The sequence below is a fragment of the Mandrillus leucophaeus genome, unplaced genomic scaffold (genome assembly GCF_000951045.1).
Source record: "Mandrillus leucophaeus isolate KB7577 unplaced genomic scaffold, Mleu.le_1.0 Scaffold49, whole genome shotgun sequence".
NCBI lineage: Eukaryota > Metazoa > Chordata > Mammalia > Primates > Cercopithecidae > Mandrillus > Mandrillus leucophaeus.
In genome coordinates, this window is record NW_012105253.1 from 1,324,226 (window position 1) to 1,341,417 (window position 17,192).

At 37.3% G+C, this 17,192-nt stretch overlaps 1 protein-coding gene across 1 annotated transcript in view; it reads left to right on the forward strand.

The window, feature by feature from the left end:
- The window catches only part of BRAF (B-Raf proto-oncogene, serine/threonine kinase), a 126,477-nt gene that overhangs the window by 47,668 nt on the left and 61,617 nt on the right, over window positions 1-17,192 (forward strand). The window contains exons 5-7 of the mRNA XM_011995450.1: window positions 3,837-3,985; window positions 4,930-5,049; window positions 11,305-11,464. Of these exons, the coding sequence (XP_011850840.1) occupies window positions 3,837-3,985; window positions 4,930-5,049; window positions 11,305-11,464 (429 nt within the window). The remainder of the gene's footprint in view (window positions 1-3,836; window positions 3,986-4,929; window positions 5,050-11,304; window positions 11,465-17,192) is intronic.

Consider the following 17,192-nt stretch of genomic DNA (forward strand, 5'->3'; position numbering starts at 1 on the left):
TTCACGCCATTCTCCTGCCTCAGCCTCCCGAGTAGCTGGGACTACAGGTGCCTGCCACCACGCCAGGTTAATTTTTTGTATTTTTTTTAGTAGAGACGGGGTTTCCCCGTGTTGGCCAGGATGGTCTCTATCTCCTGACCTCGTGATCCGCCCACCTCAGCCTCCCAAAGTGCTGGGATTACAGGTGTGAGCCACTGCGCCAGGCCAGGATGTAATTTTCTTGAAATATTTTCAATAACTTTCTATTCTTAATGGAACAGAATGTGCAAATAAGTGTGTATTGAAAATGGAGTTCTGGCTGGGCACAGTGGCTCATGCCTCTAATCCTTTGAGAGGCTGAGGCAGGCAGATCGCTTGAGCCCAAGAGTTCCAGACCAGCCTGGGTAACATGGCAAAACCTCAACTCTACAAAAAAATACAAAAATTAGGTGGGCGTGGCAGTGTGTGCCAATAACCTTGGCTATGCAGCCTGAAGTGTGAGGATAACTTGAGCCTGGGAGGCAAACTTTGCAGTGAGTCATGATTGTGCTACCATACTCCAGCCTGGGCAAAACAGCAAGACCCTATCAAAGATAAATAAAATAAAATGAAAAATAGAATTTTGATGTTGAAATCTATTTAATATATCATTAAAAAATTACATGTAGCAGAATAGATTAGAAAGTTCTAATTCATGTTGTATATAGTAAGGGTAAGTATTGTTGTATGAATACAGTTATATATGGGATCATAATGTAAAATATATTTCTCACTATTGCTTGTGATTAAAACTCTGAAAAACTGGCCGGGCACGGTGGCTCATACCTGTAATCCCAGCACTTTGGGAGTCTAAGGTGGTCAGCTCACAAGGTCAGGGGTTCAAGACCAGCCTGGTCACCATGGTAAAATCCTGTCTCATTTGAAAGTCTTGTGAGTTGTAACTGGTTTTATACAAAATATCAAATAGTGGAAGTTGTATAATTACAATCATGTAGTTAAAAGTATTAACCCCCGCCAAATGAAAAAACCTATCTCTACTAAAAATACAAAAATTAGCCGGGTGTGGTGATGTGTGCCTATAGTCCTAGCTACTTGGGAGGCTGAGGCAGGAGAATCACTTGAATCCAGGAGGTGGAGGTTGTAGTGAGTCGAGATCGTGCCACTGCACTCCAGCCTGGGTGACAGCGAGACTCTGTCTCAAAAAAAAAATCTTTGAAAAACTGAAATGAATTAAGAATATAGAGGCTGAGTGTGTTGGCTCATGTCTCTAACACTCTGGGAGGACAAGGCAGGTGAATCACTTGAGGTCAGGAGTTCGAGACCAGCCTGGCCAACATGGTGAAACTCCATCTCCACCAAAAAGTACAAAAGTTAGCCAGGCATGGTGGTGCATGCCTGTAGTCCCCAGCTACTTGGGAGGCTGAGGCAGGAGAATCACTTGAAACCAGGAGGCAGAGGTTGCAGTGGGCCGAGATCCTGCCACTGCACTCCAACCTGGGCGACAGCGAGACTCCATCTCAAGAGTATAGAGCAAAGAATAAATAATGAAATAGAAGTCACCCATGTTCTCGCCACTCTGAAATAGCCACTGTTAACATTTTAATATTTATTCTTATGTTTTCTTATTATTATATACACTAAATAAATATATTTTAAGCAATTTCTGGCTTTAGTAGGATAGATTCTCCCTAGCGCAGTTCTGTTATGTGACTGATGTTCTACATCATTTGCCTTTGACGTGGAATTCTTACATGTTGCCTTCTAAGTTTCACCTAGAGAAGTGTTCACAAATAAGTTTATGTGGCCCAAACATTCTAATCCTCTAAGAAATTGCTCATTTATTAGAAAAAATAGATCTTATTGTCTTTTAGGTGATTTTTCTGTTCATTATTTTTTTTAGTAAGATTAGGAAGAGCTGTTTTGATTATCATATGATTGCTTACTAGTTTTATCTTTTATAAATAATTGTTTTTACGTTTTTATCCAAAGTTAACCATTATGTTTTTGGACCGTAGATCGGGGGTTCTGATTCTATCAGCTATTTTGTTTTTGTTTTAGCTATTATGTAGATTATAGTCTCTCCCTCCCACCCCCAATTCCACTCTAGAGGAAATCACTGTTAATTTTTAATGGTCTTTGTTTTAAGCTCTTTGGTGGTTATTTTCATCTAAATAAATACAGTTACACATTGCCTAACGACTGGGATATGTTCTGAGAAATGCATCAATGGTGATTTTGTTATGCACTTACACAAGCCTACATGGTATAGCCTAACTGTGCAACTAGGCAATATGGTAGAGCCTGTTGCTTCTAGGTTAATAACCCGTACAGAATGTTACTGTACTGAATGCTGTAGGTAACCTTAACACAATGGCAAGTTTGTGTATCTAAATATAGAAAAGGTACAGTAAAAATACAGTATAAAAGATAAAAAATGGTGTATCTGTGTAGGATACCTACCATGAACAGAGCTTTTAGGACTGGAAATTGCTCTGGTGAGTGAGTGGTGAGTGAACGTGAAGGCGTAGGACATTACTATCTGTTACTGTAGACTTTATGGTAAACATTGTACGCTTAGGCTACTCTACAGTTAAAAAAATTTTTCTTTTTAATAAGTTTATAAAGTAAAAAATCTACAGTAAACTAAGATTTAATTTTTTTAACTTTTTGACTCTTTTGAAATAACAATTTCAAAAAATTTAGAAAACATATAGCTATACAAAAATATTTTCCTTATGTGCTTGTTCTATAAGCTTTCTTCTGTTTTTAAAATTTTTAATTTTTCTTTATTACTTTTTAAACTTTTCTGTTAAAAATGAAGACACAACCTGCACACGGTGGCTTATGTTCGTAATCCGAGCACTTTGGGAGGCCTAGGCAGACGTATCACCTGAGGTCAGGAGTTCGAGACCAGCCTGGCCAACTTGGTGCAACCCTTTCTCTACTTAAAAAAAAAAAGGGAAAATTAGCCAGGCGTGGTGGCACGTGCCTGTGGTCCCAGCTGCTCGGGAGGCTGAGGCAGAAGAATCACTTGAACCCAAGAGGTGGAGGTTGCAGTGAGCCAAGATTGTGCCACAGCACTCCAGCCTGGGCAACAGAGCCAGACTCTGTCACACACACAAAAAAGAAGAAGTCACAAACATACACATTAGCCTAGATCTACACGGGGTTAGGATCTTCAAGGTGTCACTAGGCAATAGGAATTATTCAACTCCATTATAATCTTGTGGGACTACTGTGGTATAAAGTCAATGATTAACTGAAGTGTCATGTGGCACATATGCCATAATTTTAGCCATAATTTCTTGCTTTATTAACTTTAGATATCATATACTGATTACTGATCCTATAACGAATTAGCTCATTTTTAGTTCTTCCTCTTCCTCCTCTCCCACAATGTTTTTATTAGTAGTAGTTTTTTGGTTCTTCTATTGGATGCCTTTGTAACTTTAATATACACCTTTCTTGTTCCATCAACACCAGTCAGCATTTCTTAACCTCCCTCTCTGTATGATAATTAAAGTATACCCTTCTTCTTTTCACCTCTGTTTCCTCCTCCTTTTCATCTCTACTTTTACTTTTATGTTGTCAAGCTTGAAATCAGTTGCCAGCCTTTTACTCATTTCTCATTTTTTAACTTCTGAGTTTTTAAGTTAGATACTGGGATGGGAAATAAATATGTGTAGTCCATCTACTATCTTGAACCCCCTGGTTTTCATTTTGTAATAGTACTTTAGTGTATGAATTTCATGATATAAATATATTACAATTTTATTTTAAACAAGAAAGTAGATATGTCAGTTTCTAGAAAGTTTTCTTGTGAGTTTTTGAAATCTGTATGATTTTTTACCTTGCAGGTACGAAAAACATTTTTCACCTTAGCATTTTGTGACTTTTGTCGAAAGCTGCTTTTCCAGGGTTTCCGCTGTCAAACATGTGGTTATAAATTTCACCAGCGTTGTAGTACAGAGGTTCCACTGATGTGTGTTAATTATGACCAACTTGAGTAAGTAATCCAAAAATGTCTCTTCTACCTACCATTTTACACTTAAATTTTTTTAATGTGAAGCTATGATGTTTAAAGTCTGTGAGGGTTTTTTCTTCCTTACAGTTGTTACAGAGAATTTTTTTTTAAGTGTAGTTAGAGAATAATACGTAGAATGGCCAGTATTTCTCTCCAAAATTGTAATTCTGGTTCAGCTATACAGTTAATTTATATTTTATATTATTATTTAATTAATCAAGACCCCTAACCCATAGAAACCATTTTTGGATAGTTTCTAGGAGGAGAGGGAGAGTTGTTTCAATTAAATTAAGCATTATGATTTTGTACCACAGATCAGGTGGTCTGATTCTGTTAGCTGTTTTGTAAATTACGTTTATATTCTTCCTCTCTCTCATTCATCCGCATTCAACTCCCTTCCCCCAGTTTATTTGAGTAAGATGTAAAATTTTTGTATCCAGTACATATCCCTTTCTAAAATTTCTCTTTGCTGTATGCCAGTTTTTCTAATAGATTAGACTGAGTCTGTTATCTCTTTTTGTATCATTGTTGCTGCGGCTGTTAAAGTCTTATTTTTCTTGATCACCTGAGCAAATAAAACTTAACTCTGTACTTTAAGTAAATTTAATGTCACCTAATTTACAGTAGATACTTCTTCTTCTTTAACCATAAAGCATGATTCTTTAACCATAAAGCATGATTTTCATCTTGTAGTATGTAGAAATTTGCTGAATAGAATGATTAGCTTTTGGTTATAAGCATGCCTTTGAAAGCGCAGTGTAATTTTTTTTTTAAAAAAGCCTTTAGACAAAAATACAACTAATTGAATTTTAACAGTTGTTTCTGAGAATGGAATTTGATCTCAGGTTTTTTTGTTAACTACGTATTTTGGTCTATGAAGCTTCTGGGTTTTGCACAAGTTAGGTTTGTTTTGTTTTGCCTCACAGTTTGCTGTTTGTCTCCAAGTTCTTTGAACACCACCCAATACCACAGGAAGAGGCCTCCTTAGCAGAGACTGCCCTAACATCTGGATCATCCCCTTCCGCACCCACCTCAGACTCTCTTGGGTATGATTTGACTTCTGCTCTTTGGCGACATGCTACTTGAACCACTTCCTTTTGGATCTCCTGTTTAATTAGAAACCTTTCCAACATTTAAATGGTTAAACTAAGGATTTTTTTTCCCCAAATAACTTATCATACCACTCAGATATTTACATGCATTTGGTACAAATAAATGAGATTAAAGCTGACATAGACTACTTCAGAATCAGTCCTGAAAAAATCAGTATTGGGTGTGATTTGACTTCTGCTCTTTGGTGACATACTTCTTGAACCGCTTTCTTTTGGATCTCTTGGTTAATTAGAAACATTTTCAAAATTTAAATGGTTAAATTAAGGATTTTTTCCCCAAATAATTTATTTTATCACGCCAGTCAGATATTTACATGCATTTGGTACAAATAAATGGGATTAAAGTTGACATAGACTATTTCAGAATCAGTCCTGCTAAAACCATGCAACAGATCATTTTGAGTCTACAACTTGAGTTCATCTTTTATTAGGTATAGAAGTATATGACTTCCACTTACGAAGAAGCATTGATATATGAGACTATGGCAAACAATGTAAAAAATAGTATATAATTATAATCTACAATTTATGATGGAGTATATTAAACTATGTGATGAGGACATAAATGTTTTCATGTTTACAGAAGGAAGAATAGTGAGAGGAAAACTTAATGAAGAAGGTGGGATTTGAACTAGACTTTAAACAATTACTACAGTCTGAATGGGCCTAGGGAATAGAAGCATGGTGAGAGGGGAATGGAGAAACAACAGATATAAAGGGAATGAGGATGTTAGGTTTAGGAGCTAGTGAAGAAAGGTTTATCTAACTTAAGAAGTACCATGTGTAAAACCAGATTATGGAGAGTCTTGGAATTGAGGCCAGAATTTAGACTTACAGGTCTTTAAGCAGATTACTAACTTGATGAAAATGGCTTTAAAGAAAAAATCAATTAGCAGTGAAATACAGATGGATTGACAGAAAATTTATGGTGAGGAAGGCCAACCTAGGATATTGTTGGTAGTGAAGACTGAGAGAGGCAATGAAGACAAGTTCAGGTGCTAGAAGTGTGGAAAAGGGATAGATATTCATAAAGCATAAAAGAAAAAAATTAATAGTATTATTAATCAGTTGTGGAGGATAAAGCTGAGAAGTGACTTTAAAAACAATGCAAAGGCAGCTGGGTGCAGTGGTTCGTGCATGTAATCCCAGCACTTTGGGAGGCTGAGGTGGGCAGATCACGAGGTCAGGAGTTTGAGACCAGCCTGGCCAACATGGTGAAACCCTCTCTCTACTAAAGATACACACAAAAAAAAACAAATGAGCTGGGCATGATGGCACACACCTGTAATCCCAGCCACTCAGGAGGCTGAGGCAGGAGAATCACTTGAACCTGGGAGGTGGAGGTTGCAGTGAGCCGAGATCACACCATTGCACTCCAGCCTGGGTGACAGGGCGAGAGTCCATCTCAAAAAAAGAAAAATAATGCAAAGGCATCGTATATTTAAGCTTCATAACAGGAAATAAAAAGGAAGACAATAAAGATGAGTTAAGTGGGTATCAGTTTACTTTGCAACATTTCTCGAACTCCTGGCCTCAGGTGATCTTCCTGCCTCAGCCTCCCAAAATGCTAGAATTACAGGTGTGAGACAGTGCACCTAACTAGCTTTGGAACATTTCTGACACGGGTCTGTGTACTCTTTCACATTGAATTTGGGGCAGCGTTATTTAGGCTGCATTTGGAAGCAAATGCTTTAAAAAAAAAAAAAAAAAAAAAGGCCGGGCGTGGTGGCTCACGCCTGTACTCCCAGCACTTTGGGAGGCCAAGGCAGGCAGATCACGAGGTCAGGAGATCAAGACCATCCTGGCTAACACGGTGAAACCCCCGTCTGTACTAAAAATACAAAAACAAAAATAGCCGGGCGTGGTAGCGGGCTCCTGTAGTCCCAACTGCTCCAGAGGCTGAGGCAGGAGAATGGTATGAATCCAGGAGGCGGAGCTTGCAGCAAGCCGAGATCGCGCCGCTGCATTCCAGCCTCAGCGATAGAGTGACACCCCGTCTCAAAAAAAAAAAAAAAAAAGTCCCCATACAGCATTCTGTTCTAGAATATTCTTGAGATGTTACGATTAGAAATATTTATTGTCAGTTTTAACCCTGCTTCCTCCCACTCTTCACAATGTAATGTTATTTCTTTAGATTTCTACCTAGAGAAATCTTTTCAAAATCAGTTGACATTTTCAGTACAATTTTGTAATTTTTACAAAACCAGCCTTTTTAGTGATCTCATAGGTTAGAAAATTTTGCAAAAGAATTTTGTGTTAAGCAGTGGGTATACTTACCTATTTGGAACACTGGAAAATGCAGCCATTGTGTTCTCTTGTCAGGTTGTAGCAGTTATCTACTCTAGTGGAGTCATTTTATTCTTGTTGGCTCTATCATTACTTGTGTGCAGCTGTGTGTTTTTTAGATGGTCAAATCAAAATGTTCTTATTGTTTGGTTGGTTTTTAATTAATCTTTTGGTTATAACATTTTCTCCTGACAGATTCTATAGACCATGATGCCTTTCTATTGCCAGGTCCCAGTTCTGTGAACAGTCACAAAACACCATAATGAAATTAGCTTGGCCTCTCTGAAGGTTTATAATGGTGATGATCCAGGACATTTGCCTTCCAGTGAAGGAATGCTATCTTAAAATTAAGAAACCATTTGCCTGTGCCATGAGTATTTTATTGGTAACTGAACTGAAATAGATTCTGATCTTGTGCAAATGATAAAGATGTTCAAACTTGTCTATAAGTCATTTTTCTGATGTTTTTATGACATAACTCTATATAGTTGTCTCTGTAAAGATAGAAGGCAATCTTGTTCAGTATCAAAACTCTTTTGCAGTTTGTTACTAGTCCTGATAACAATAATAATGGTCATGAAACAAGTGTAATAATGGATGTAATCAAGAAATACTGGAGAAGTGATACATTGCCCAGTTTTGAGTACAAAGTGAGAGATACCTCCTTTTCTACTTTTTAAAAATGCTGTAGAATGTATAAATTTATGAGAGATCAACATTTAAAATGTACATATCACCAAACCAAAGTTTTCAAAACTTTTTAATATTCTAGATTAAGAATGAGATCTAAACTAACTAGTAATTTGCTGAAGGGTATTCGAATTAAAATTCCTGTTATCCTTAATTTGGTACTGCTTTAATTTGGTACTGTCTTTAATTTGGTACTGCAAGATAGGTACAGGTATCATTGGGAGAAAGCCAGTTTGCTGACTGCCAAGATACATCATAGGGTATAAGTTACCTTGGTTAGTGGAAAGATTTCCCAGTATGGTAATGTAATTTTATTGATTCCCAGAAATGATGAGATTAGGAGTTATACTGGTTTATATTAACCGAAATCAGAAAAAAAATTGAATCTGGATACCAGGTAATATTTATCAGTGAAAAATATACCTGTTATGTAAATTAGACTTCTTGTATTGTGTGCACCAGCACTCACTCTTCTTTTGGAAGAGATTTATGGGAAATCAAATTATAATCAGAAGACTGTTTTCGTTAAGCATAGAATTAGAACATGGCTCAGATATTCAATGACATCAGAGTATGATCAAGTGTTCCCCTGTACTTGCCCTCAAAGCTAGAGAAGTTGACTTAGTGGACCAAGGCACAACTATTAGATACCAACTACCAAATTGAGTTTCTCTGATTTTGTATAATATGCAGATGTCTTCATTTTTTAATATATGCATTATTTAGATATGATAGTGAAGTCTCTTAGATTAAATCTAGTTTTTGTTTTTCTTCTGGACCAATGTCCTTTGCATAGTTATTTCTGATTTGTTATCTACTACATGTTTGTCATATTCCTAACTTGGTGAGTTTCAGAAGTGACTTACTGCCATCTCTGCCTATACCAGATGAATTATTACAATAGGCTGTCATATACAATTCTAGTTAATTCATACTTTTCCCAATTTTAAGCCTTGGTTTTGTTTTTTTGGGTTTTTTTTTTTTTTTTTTTTTTAAGATGGAGTCTCACTTTGTCACCCAGGCAAGTGCAGAGACGTGATCTTGGCTCACTGCATTCTCTGCCTCCCAGGTTCAAGTGATTCTTGTGCCTCAGCCTTCTAAGTAGCTGGGATTACAGGCCCTCAACACCACACCCAGCTAATTTTTATATTTTTGGTAGAGATGGGGTCTCACCATGTTGGCCAGGTTGGTCTTTAACTCCTTATCCACCTGCTTCGGCCTCCAAAAGTGCTGGGATTACAGGCATGAGCGACCGCACCCAGCCTGCCTTGAGACTTTAAATCAGCCTGTAAATAGTTGTCTTGACAGTCAGTGCCCTTTCTAAAATTTTATTGACTAATGTCATTTTTGCATTCCTTTTCCTGCTCCTAAAATTTTCTAGCTATGGACATATATTTGGCTGCCTAAAGCAAAAATAAAGACAGCTCTGTCACAAACCAAAAATTTCTCAATAATCAGAAAAAAGAAAAAGGACCTAGGTGGAACGTGCTAGTTTTCCTAAAGGCTTTTTATTACCTATAATTCTCATTGGGCTGATACCAATTTTTTTTTAAGTACATAGTATTTTTTTATTTGCATATCAATTCTAAGTGGATTCATTTCGTTAATATAAACACATGAAGTCAAAACTTCTTTCCCTATCTTTAATAATGTGCTTCAAAGAAGTAAAATTGTGAACTGGTGTGGTTCAGATTCTGACATGTTTTATTCAGAGGTTGACTTTCACTGTTAGGCTTCCTTTGCTCTTCAAACCTTTATCCCCGGGCACGGTGGCTCAAGCCTGTAATCCCAGCACTTTGGGAGGCCGAGACGGGCGGATCACGAGGTCAGGAGATCGAGACTATCCTGGCTAATACGGTGAAAACCCGTCTCTACTAAAAAATACAAAAAACTAGCCGGGCAAGGTGGCAGGCGCCTGTAGTCCCAGCTACTCGGGAGGCTGAGGCAGGAGAATGGCGTAAACCCGGGAGGCGGAGCTTGCAGTGAGCTGAGATCCGGCCACTGCACTCTAGCCTGGGTGACAGAGTGAGACCCTGTCTCAAAAAAAAAAAAAAAAAAAAAAAAAAAAAAAAAAAAAACCTTTATCCATTCCTTTCCTACTATATATTTTTTCCCATTCCTCATGTCTCATGAAAGTGTCTTTTTATTCCCTCAACATTGTCCTTGTAGCTGTGTCTTAGTAACCAATAAATAATGCTATATATAATAATAATTAATTTGCATAAAATAGGGTGGAATGATAACCAATATGTGAAGAGAGCTTATTGGCACTTAGCCATTCATTTGTCCTGATGGAGTTAAGTGAGATAACTTACCTCATCTATCAAGTGACACTCACTTCCCCACTCCTAGGATAACCTTTCTGAGGAGCTACATCCTTCCAAGTATTTACAATCTAGGCTCAAAACTTTAGTATTCTCTGTGAGTGCCAGGTTCATTTTAGGGTGAGATATCATAGATTATGTTATTTTGCTACCATACCAAAAAAGGTATGTAACATATTTTGGTGGTTTTCCAAATAGCATACAAGTGTAACATTTTGGTGGTTTTCCAAATAGCAGTTTTAAAAAATATTTGCTCTAATGGTTAATATATGATTCTCTTGTGTCTTTGTTACCAATAATGGGCATGATAAAAAATCCAGAATATGAGAGCTATTGGCATTCTGAGGACCATCTTCTGAATTTGGAAAGCATTTTTCAATATTGTTCTGGATTTTCATTCAACTCCCGTAAAGGAACAAGTACATCATTCAGGTCCTGAAATATGCATGTGTATTCTCAAAATATTTATAATTTCTTAATATGTAAAATTTTCATTTTAGTAAATTCAGATGTCAAGACAAAGTTAGAAAAAAATGGCAAATTATATTCAGTTATTCTCAGAGCATTTTTATATAACTTTAAAGGTTGAACTTCTTCAGTTGATGGCCACAGGTAATTTCTAGCCATTTGTAAATTTCCCTAGTGTTTTCTGGATAAGAATCAGTGTTCTTATCATTGATAGTTCCTGGAGGGCCTGCTTCAGCAAAGCAGCTTTGGCAGTATTGGATTTTTAAATTAATACTTTCAAAAGTCATTACTGCTAGGTTGTTAATGCTTTAATGGTTTTGAGAATATAAAAACAAGAAAATCCTTTTATCTTCCTTTTTAAATATTATTATCTTTATATAGTTACTCTGAATCTTATCTTCCAATAACTTCATTTTTCCAGGCCCCAAATTCTCACCAGTCCGTCTCCTTCAAAATCCATTCCAATTCCACAGCCCTTCCGACCAGCAGATGAAGATCATCGAAATCAATTTGGGCAACGAGACCGGTCCTCATCAGCTCCCAATGTGCACATAAACACAATAGAACCTGTCAATATTGATGTAAGTATCCAGCATTGCTAGAACTAAAAAAAATCAAGTATATATCTTTACCTTTCTGCTGTAATTACAACTTAGATCAGAAATAAGTGCGCTTTTTGTGAATCACAAATCAGAAAAGCCTCTGGTTTCTCTCTGGTGGCATTAAATACTTCACTGACACTAAGTTATACAGTCACTCTGATTTTTTTCCCTTATGATACCATCTCTTCAATGAAATGAAAATGGTTTTCTTCATCTTCAAATGAAAATGGTTTAAATATCAAAGGACTGATAGAAACCCTTGGCAGAATTGATTAAGTTCTTTAAAACTTTTATAAAAATGATTATGATTGTGCTATAAGAGGTGAATATGAAATTAAGAATTTCAGGCCAGGCGTGGTGGCTCATGCCTGTAATCCCAAAACTTTAGGAGGCCAAGATGGGAGGAATGCTTGACCCAGAAGTTAGAGACCAGCCTGGGCAACATAGTGAGACCCCATCTCTACCAGAAAGAAAACAAATTAGCCATGCGTGGAGAGGTCTCAGCTGTAGTCTCAGCTACTCAGGAGGCTGAGGTGGGAGGATTGCTTGAGCCCAGGAGGTCAAGGCTGCAGTGAGCTATGATTGCACCCCTGCACTCCAGCCTGAGCAACAGAGTGGGACCCTGTCTCAAAATAAAATAATTTCAATTTGTGCTATCGTAAGCTTGGCATTATGACCAACAAAAAATTCTGTTTTTATTTTTAAATTAGCATATAGTTGGAACTGTAAATTTTATTAAATGTTAATATAAAAGAAAAACTATTATAAATTTTTATTTTGTTATTTTAGATAAATTTGCAAATCATACTTTCTTCCCAGTTTTTACTAAGAAACTTTTCTCTATTTTTATTGGATTCATTTTAAGTGACTTTTTTCTAATATTAGTTTTCCTTAATTAGTAAGGTTCACCTCTATCTAGCAAGACCTAAAAACAAAGGAAGAAAGGGGAAAAGGAGAATGTGATATAAGAAATCAAACCATATGTCTAGGTTAGGGTTGTTCTCAGTCTGTCCAAAATTGCAACCACCTTCTTTACTTTGAAAACTACCATCCTTTTAGACTATTCACTTTTTCTCTGATTGTTACCACTGTTCCCTGGTCTGTTGGGCTTCATTTAGAGTGTCATCTTTATATCTTGCCTTTTCATCCTCTCTTATAAGCAGTCAAAAGGTATCACCTTTTAATGTGCATCACAAACTGGTTTTTACTTATTACTGCTGCCATTTCAGCCCATATTTTTTCACTTGAATTGTATGCTACATTAATCTCCTAAATAGATTTTCTGCCATTGATTTTTCTCTATCCATTTCCATTCTTTCTGCAACTGTCAGAATAATTTTTTTACACCTCTAGCATCATCTGTTCTCTTGTTCCAAAACTTTTAGTGACTTACCATTGATTACAAGATAAAGTGCAAACTCTTTAGCATTTTTATCCATGCTCAATCACTTATGATTCCATTAAAAAGATTTACTAATAACTGTGGGCTATGCATTGTGTTAGGCAATTGGGAATTATTTTTTAATTAGCACATGGTCTTTGCCCTTAAGGAAGTCACAGGCTAATGGGTGAATCAAACATTTAAATAGATAATTACAAAACATATAATGGTAGTTTAGAGAAGGGGGTTATAAACTCCATCTGGTTGGATCTAGGAATACTGAGCAGAGAAGGAATAATAATTAAGCCAGATTATGATGAATAAGTAGGAGTACAGTGCATAGGGGGATTTGGAAAGTCATTTGTTAAGGAAATGAAAGGCATAGAAGTGCCTTTACATGGAATGTAATTACTAGTTGATATTTAAGTTTAGGGTCCAGGAGAAGGCTTAGGGAATGGTGGAAGGTGAAACTAGGTAGGTAAAATCTACAGTGAAAAGCTTTGTATATTACTCTAAAATCTAAAGTAGTCCTAGGGAATCTGAAGAATTTTGAGTGTGAGAGGAAGTGATCAGCTCTATATTTTAGAAAAATATTTGATGGTAGTGTGGAGGACAGATGAAATGGGAAACACATAGAGGCAACACTGTCAATAATGTGGCTTTTGTAGTATTTCAGACAGAAATGATATTTAAACTCAAGTAATAGCATTGGTGATGTGAAAGGGTGTGTTGTGGTGAGGGAGACTATGAATTAGTGAATCAGTGTTGAGTCTTAGGAATCATGTTGAAGATGGCTACTATTTATGAATACTTATATATCAGGTACTATGCTAAGTGCTTTACATAGACTTTCTTATTTCATCCTCATAAAAACTCATAGGTTATGTACCATTATTATCTTTATTTTACTGTTAAGATTTACAGAGGTTAAGAAACATACCCAAGATTACACCGCTGATAAATTATTGAAGTGGGTTCAAACCTGGCCTTTCCCTCTTATACTTAACCACTATACAGTTTTGTAGTAGAGGAGAGGAGCGAAAAATATGAGAAGTAGAGGATAATGCCAGGTTTCTGGCTTATAGATACTTAGCTTATAGACCGAGTTTCTGGTAAATAGCACCGTTTGCTAAATACCAGAGAAAAACAAGGTTTGCAGAAGCAAAAATTTTAGCTTTTTGGAGGGATATATTGACTTTAAGATGCCTGTGGGACTTTCAGATTTAGAAATCCAGTAGCAGTTGGATATAAGGACCTTGAGTAGAGATACAGGTTTAGGAGTAATTAGCATATTTATGTCAGTTAAAGCCATGGATGTAAATTACTCAAAGAGCATATGTAAATTGAAAAGGGGAGAAAATGTAACCCTGATAAACATTAACATTGTAGGTGCAGGCAGAGACTCTCTGTCTCCTTTATGGGCTGTCTCTTCCTAAGTCTAGCTCCAGATAACTAAGAAAAAGTGTTGCAGAAGCCAAAGGAAGAAAAGGGATTTCAAGAACACTGAAGTAGTTGGTGTCAGTTGCCATTAAGATTCAAATAAGATAAAGACTGGAATGACTTATCAATTTCGGCAATTGAAATGTCATCTTTACTTCATTGAGTTGTTTTAGAGGGCCAGTAAGAGGAGAAGGCAGCAGATGAGGAAGTAGGATTAAGTGTTAATTTTGAGAAGCTTGGCTGTGAAGGAATGACAAAAGAGGATAGCTTGATTCAGGGTTGAGGGACAATTTTTTGTTTGTTTTTCGGTTGCTTTTTTTGTTTGTTTTTTGTGTTTTGAGTGGAGTCTTGCTCTGTCACCCAGGCTGGAGTGCAGTCGTGTGATCTCTGCTCACTGCAGCTTCCACCTCCCAGGTTCAAGCAATTCTGCCTTAGCCTCTCAAGTAGCTGCGATGCCCAGCTAATTTTTGTATTTTTAGTAGGGTTTCGCCATGTTGACCAGACTGGTCCTGAACTCCTGACCTCAAGTGATCCGCCCACCTCAGTCTCCCAAAGTGTTGGGATTACAGGTGTGAGCGACTGCGCCCAGCCAGGAGACAATTGTTTTTAATGTAAGAGACATTAGTATATTTGTAACTGGAGAAGAAGAAGCCAGTGAAGAGAAATTGAAGATAACAAGAGAGGGAATAATTGATGTAATAAAATTCCTTGAACTTGGAAATTATGTCTCTCAGAGACTATGAAGAATTAAAGATGGACCTAGCCAGCTCTGTAATTCTTTACAGACTGTGTGATGTTGGGCAAATTATTTAATCCTGGAGCCAGTAGTGTTTACCTTCTATAGGGGTTTGAATTGCTTATTATGCCTGGTACATAATAATTCAGAAATTATAGCTAATATTAATATGCAAATAGTTATAGATATTAGAGCAGAAAAGTTGTTTGATGGCTTTTGTTTTCTGTATTATGATGAAGGGAAGGGATGTAAGTAAGAGAAGGAACTACAAAAGAGTGGGAAAAAAGTTGAAATATCCAGTTTTCAAATGCTAGAAGAACCTTTGAAACCTAGAATGAGTAGAAAAGATTGTCAAGGAGCTTTAAGAACACATTCGGAATTAAAGAATCTAAGTTTATGTTGTTACTAGCAGTAACTTGTAAGAGCGGAGAAAGCAAAATTTGGTTAATCCATAGTTGTGGGGAGTTTCAGAGCTGATGCAACAAAAGAAGAAAAGGATATGGCCTTTGTCTTGTTTCTTCCATCTAAAAGACTCTTTACTCTTCTACATGCCTCTCTCTCTCTGAAACCCTAACTCAGAGTAAATTCCTTGACTGCTTTACCAGTGACCAAGTCCTATAGTTATCATACATAGCACTAAAAATCTTATTGGCCGCATGCAGTGGCTCACACCTGTAATCCCAGTACTTTTGGGAGGCTGAGGCAGGCGGATCGCCTGAGATCAGGAGTTCAAGACCAGCCTGGCCAACATGATGAAACCCCATCTCTACCAAAAATAAAAAATTAGCCGGGCATAGTGGCAGGCACCTGTAATCCTAGCTACTCGGGAGGCTGAGGCAGGAGAATCGCTTGAACCCAGGAGGTGGAGGTTGCAGTGAGCTAAGATCGTGCCATTGCACTCCAGCCTGGGTGACAAGAGCGAGACTTCATCTCAAAAAAAAAATCTTACCACGCGTATCACTTAGTTGGCAATCAACTAAGCAACAAACTTTGGCATCTCTTTTATTATATTCTTACGCAATTATTATTAAATTATTTGATTTTCACTTACTTCCATCTTACTTCCAATGTGTGCGTCTTACTTCTAATGAGATTGTAAGCTCTCAAGAATGGAAAGTTAATGACATCACTAGGATTTTTATATTTTTTGGTAGCCACATAACTCCTATCACCTTGTTTTCAGGTATGTATTTGATTATTCTGTAGAAAATGTTGAAGGCTTTTTATGATACATTAAACATAATAGAAATACATCTTTAAAGAATTTGTTTTAGCCTCTAAACAAAAAGTTGTCTATTTGCAGAGACTATTTAGAGATATTTGGGGCCATTCAATCCCTCATATTTAAGTTAAACTAAATAAACAGACTAATGGAAGTTCTACCTATCAAGGCCCAAATTGCATTACCTGTAGCGACTGTCCCCACTACCAATGTTGTTATAAAGAGCTATACATATATATAAGTTTTTGTTTTTTGTTTTTTCTGTGACAGAGTCTCACTCTGTCACCCGGGCTGGAGTGCAGTGGCATAATCTCAGCTCACTGCAACCTTCGCCTCCCAGATTCAAGCAATTCTCCTGCTTCCGCCTCCTGAGTATCTACGATTACAGGCGTGTGCCACCATACCCGGCTAATTTTTGTATTTTTAGTAGAGATGGTGTTTCACCATGTTGTCCAGGCTGGTTTCGAACTCCTAACCTCGTGATCCACCTGCCTTGATCTCCACTGCGCCCGGCACATAAAGAGCTATATTTTAATAATAAAGACAAATTTTAGCCGCCAAGTGCGGTGACTCATGCCTGTAATCCCAGCACTTTGGGACACTGAGGTGGGCGGATCACCTGAGGTCGGGAGTTCAAGACCAGCCTGGCCAACATGGTGAACCCGTCTCTACTAAAAATACAAAAATTAGCCGGGCATGGTGGCGCATGCCTGTAGTCCCAGGTACTCAGGAGGCTGAGGCAGGAGGATCACTTGAACCCAGGAGGCAGAGGTTGCAATGAGCCAAGATCACACCACTGCACTTCATCCTGGGCGAGAGAGCAACTCAGTCTCAAAAAAAAGGACAAATTTTAGCAAAACCTTTCTTTTTTTTTTTTTTTTTTTGAGACAGAGTCTCGCTCTGTCACCCAGGCTGGACTGCAGTGGCA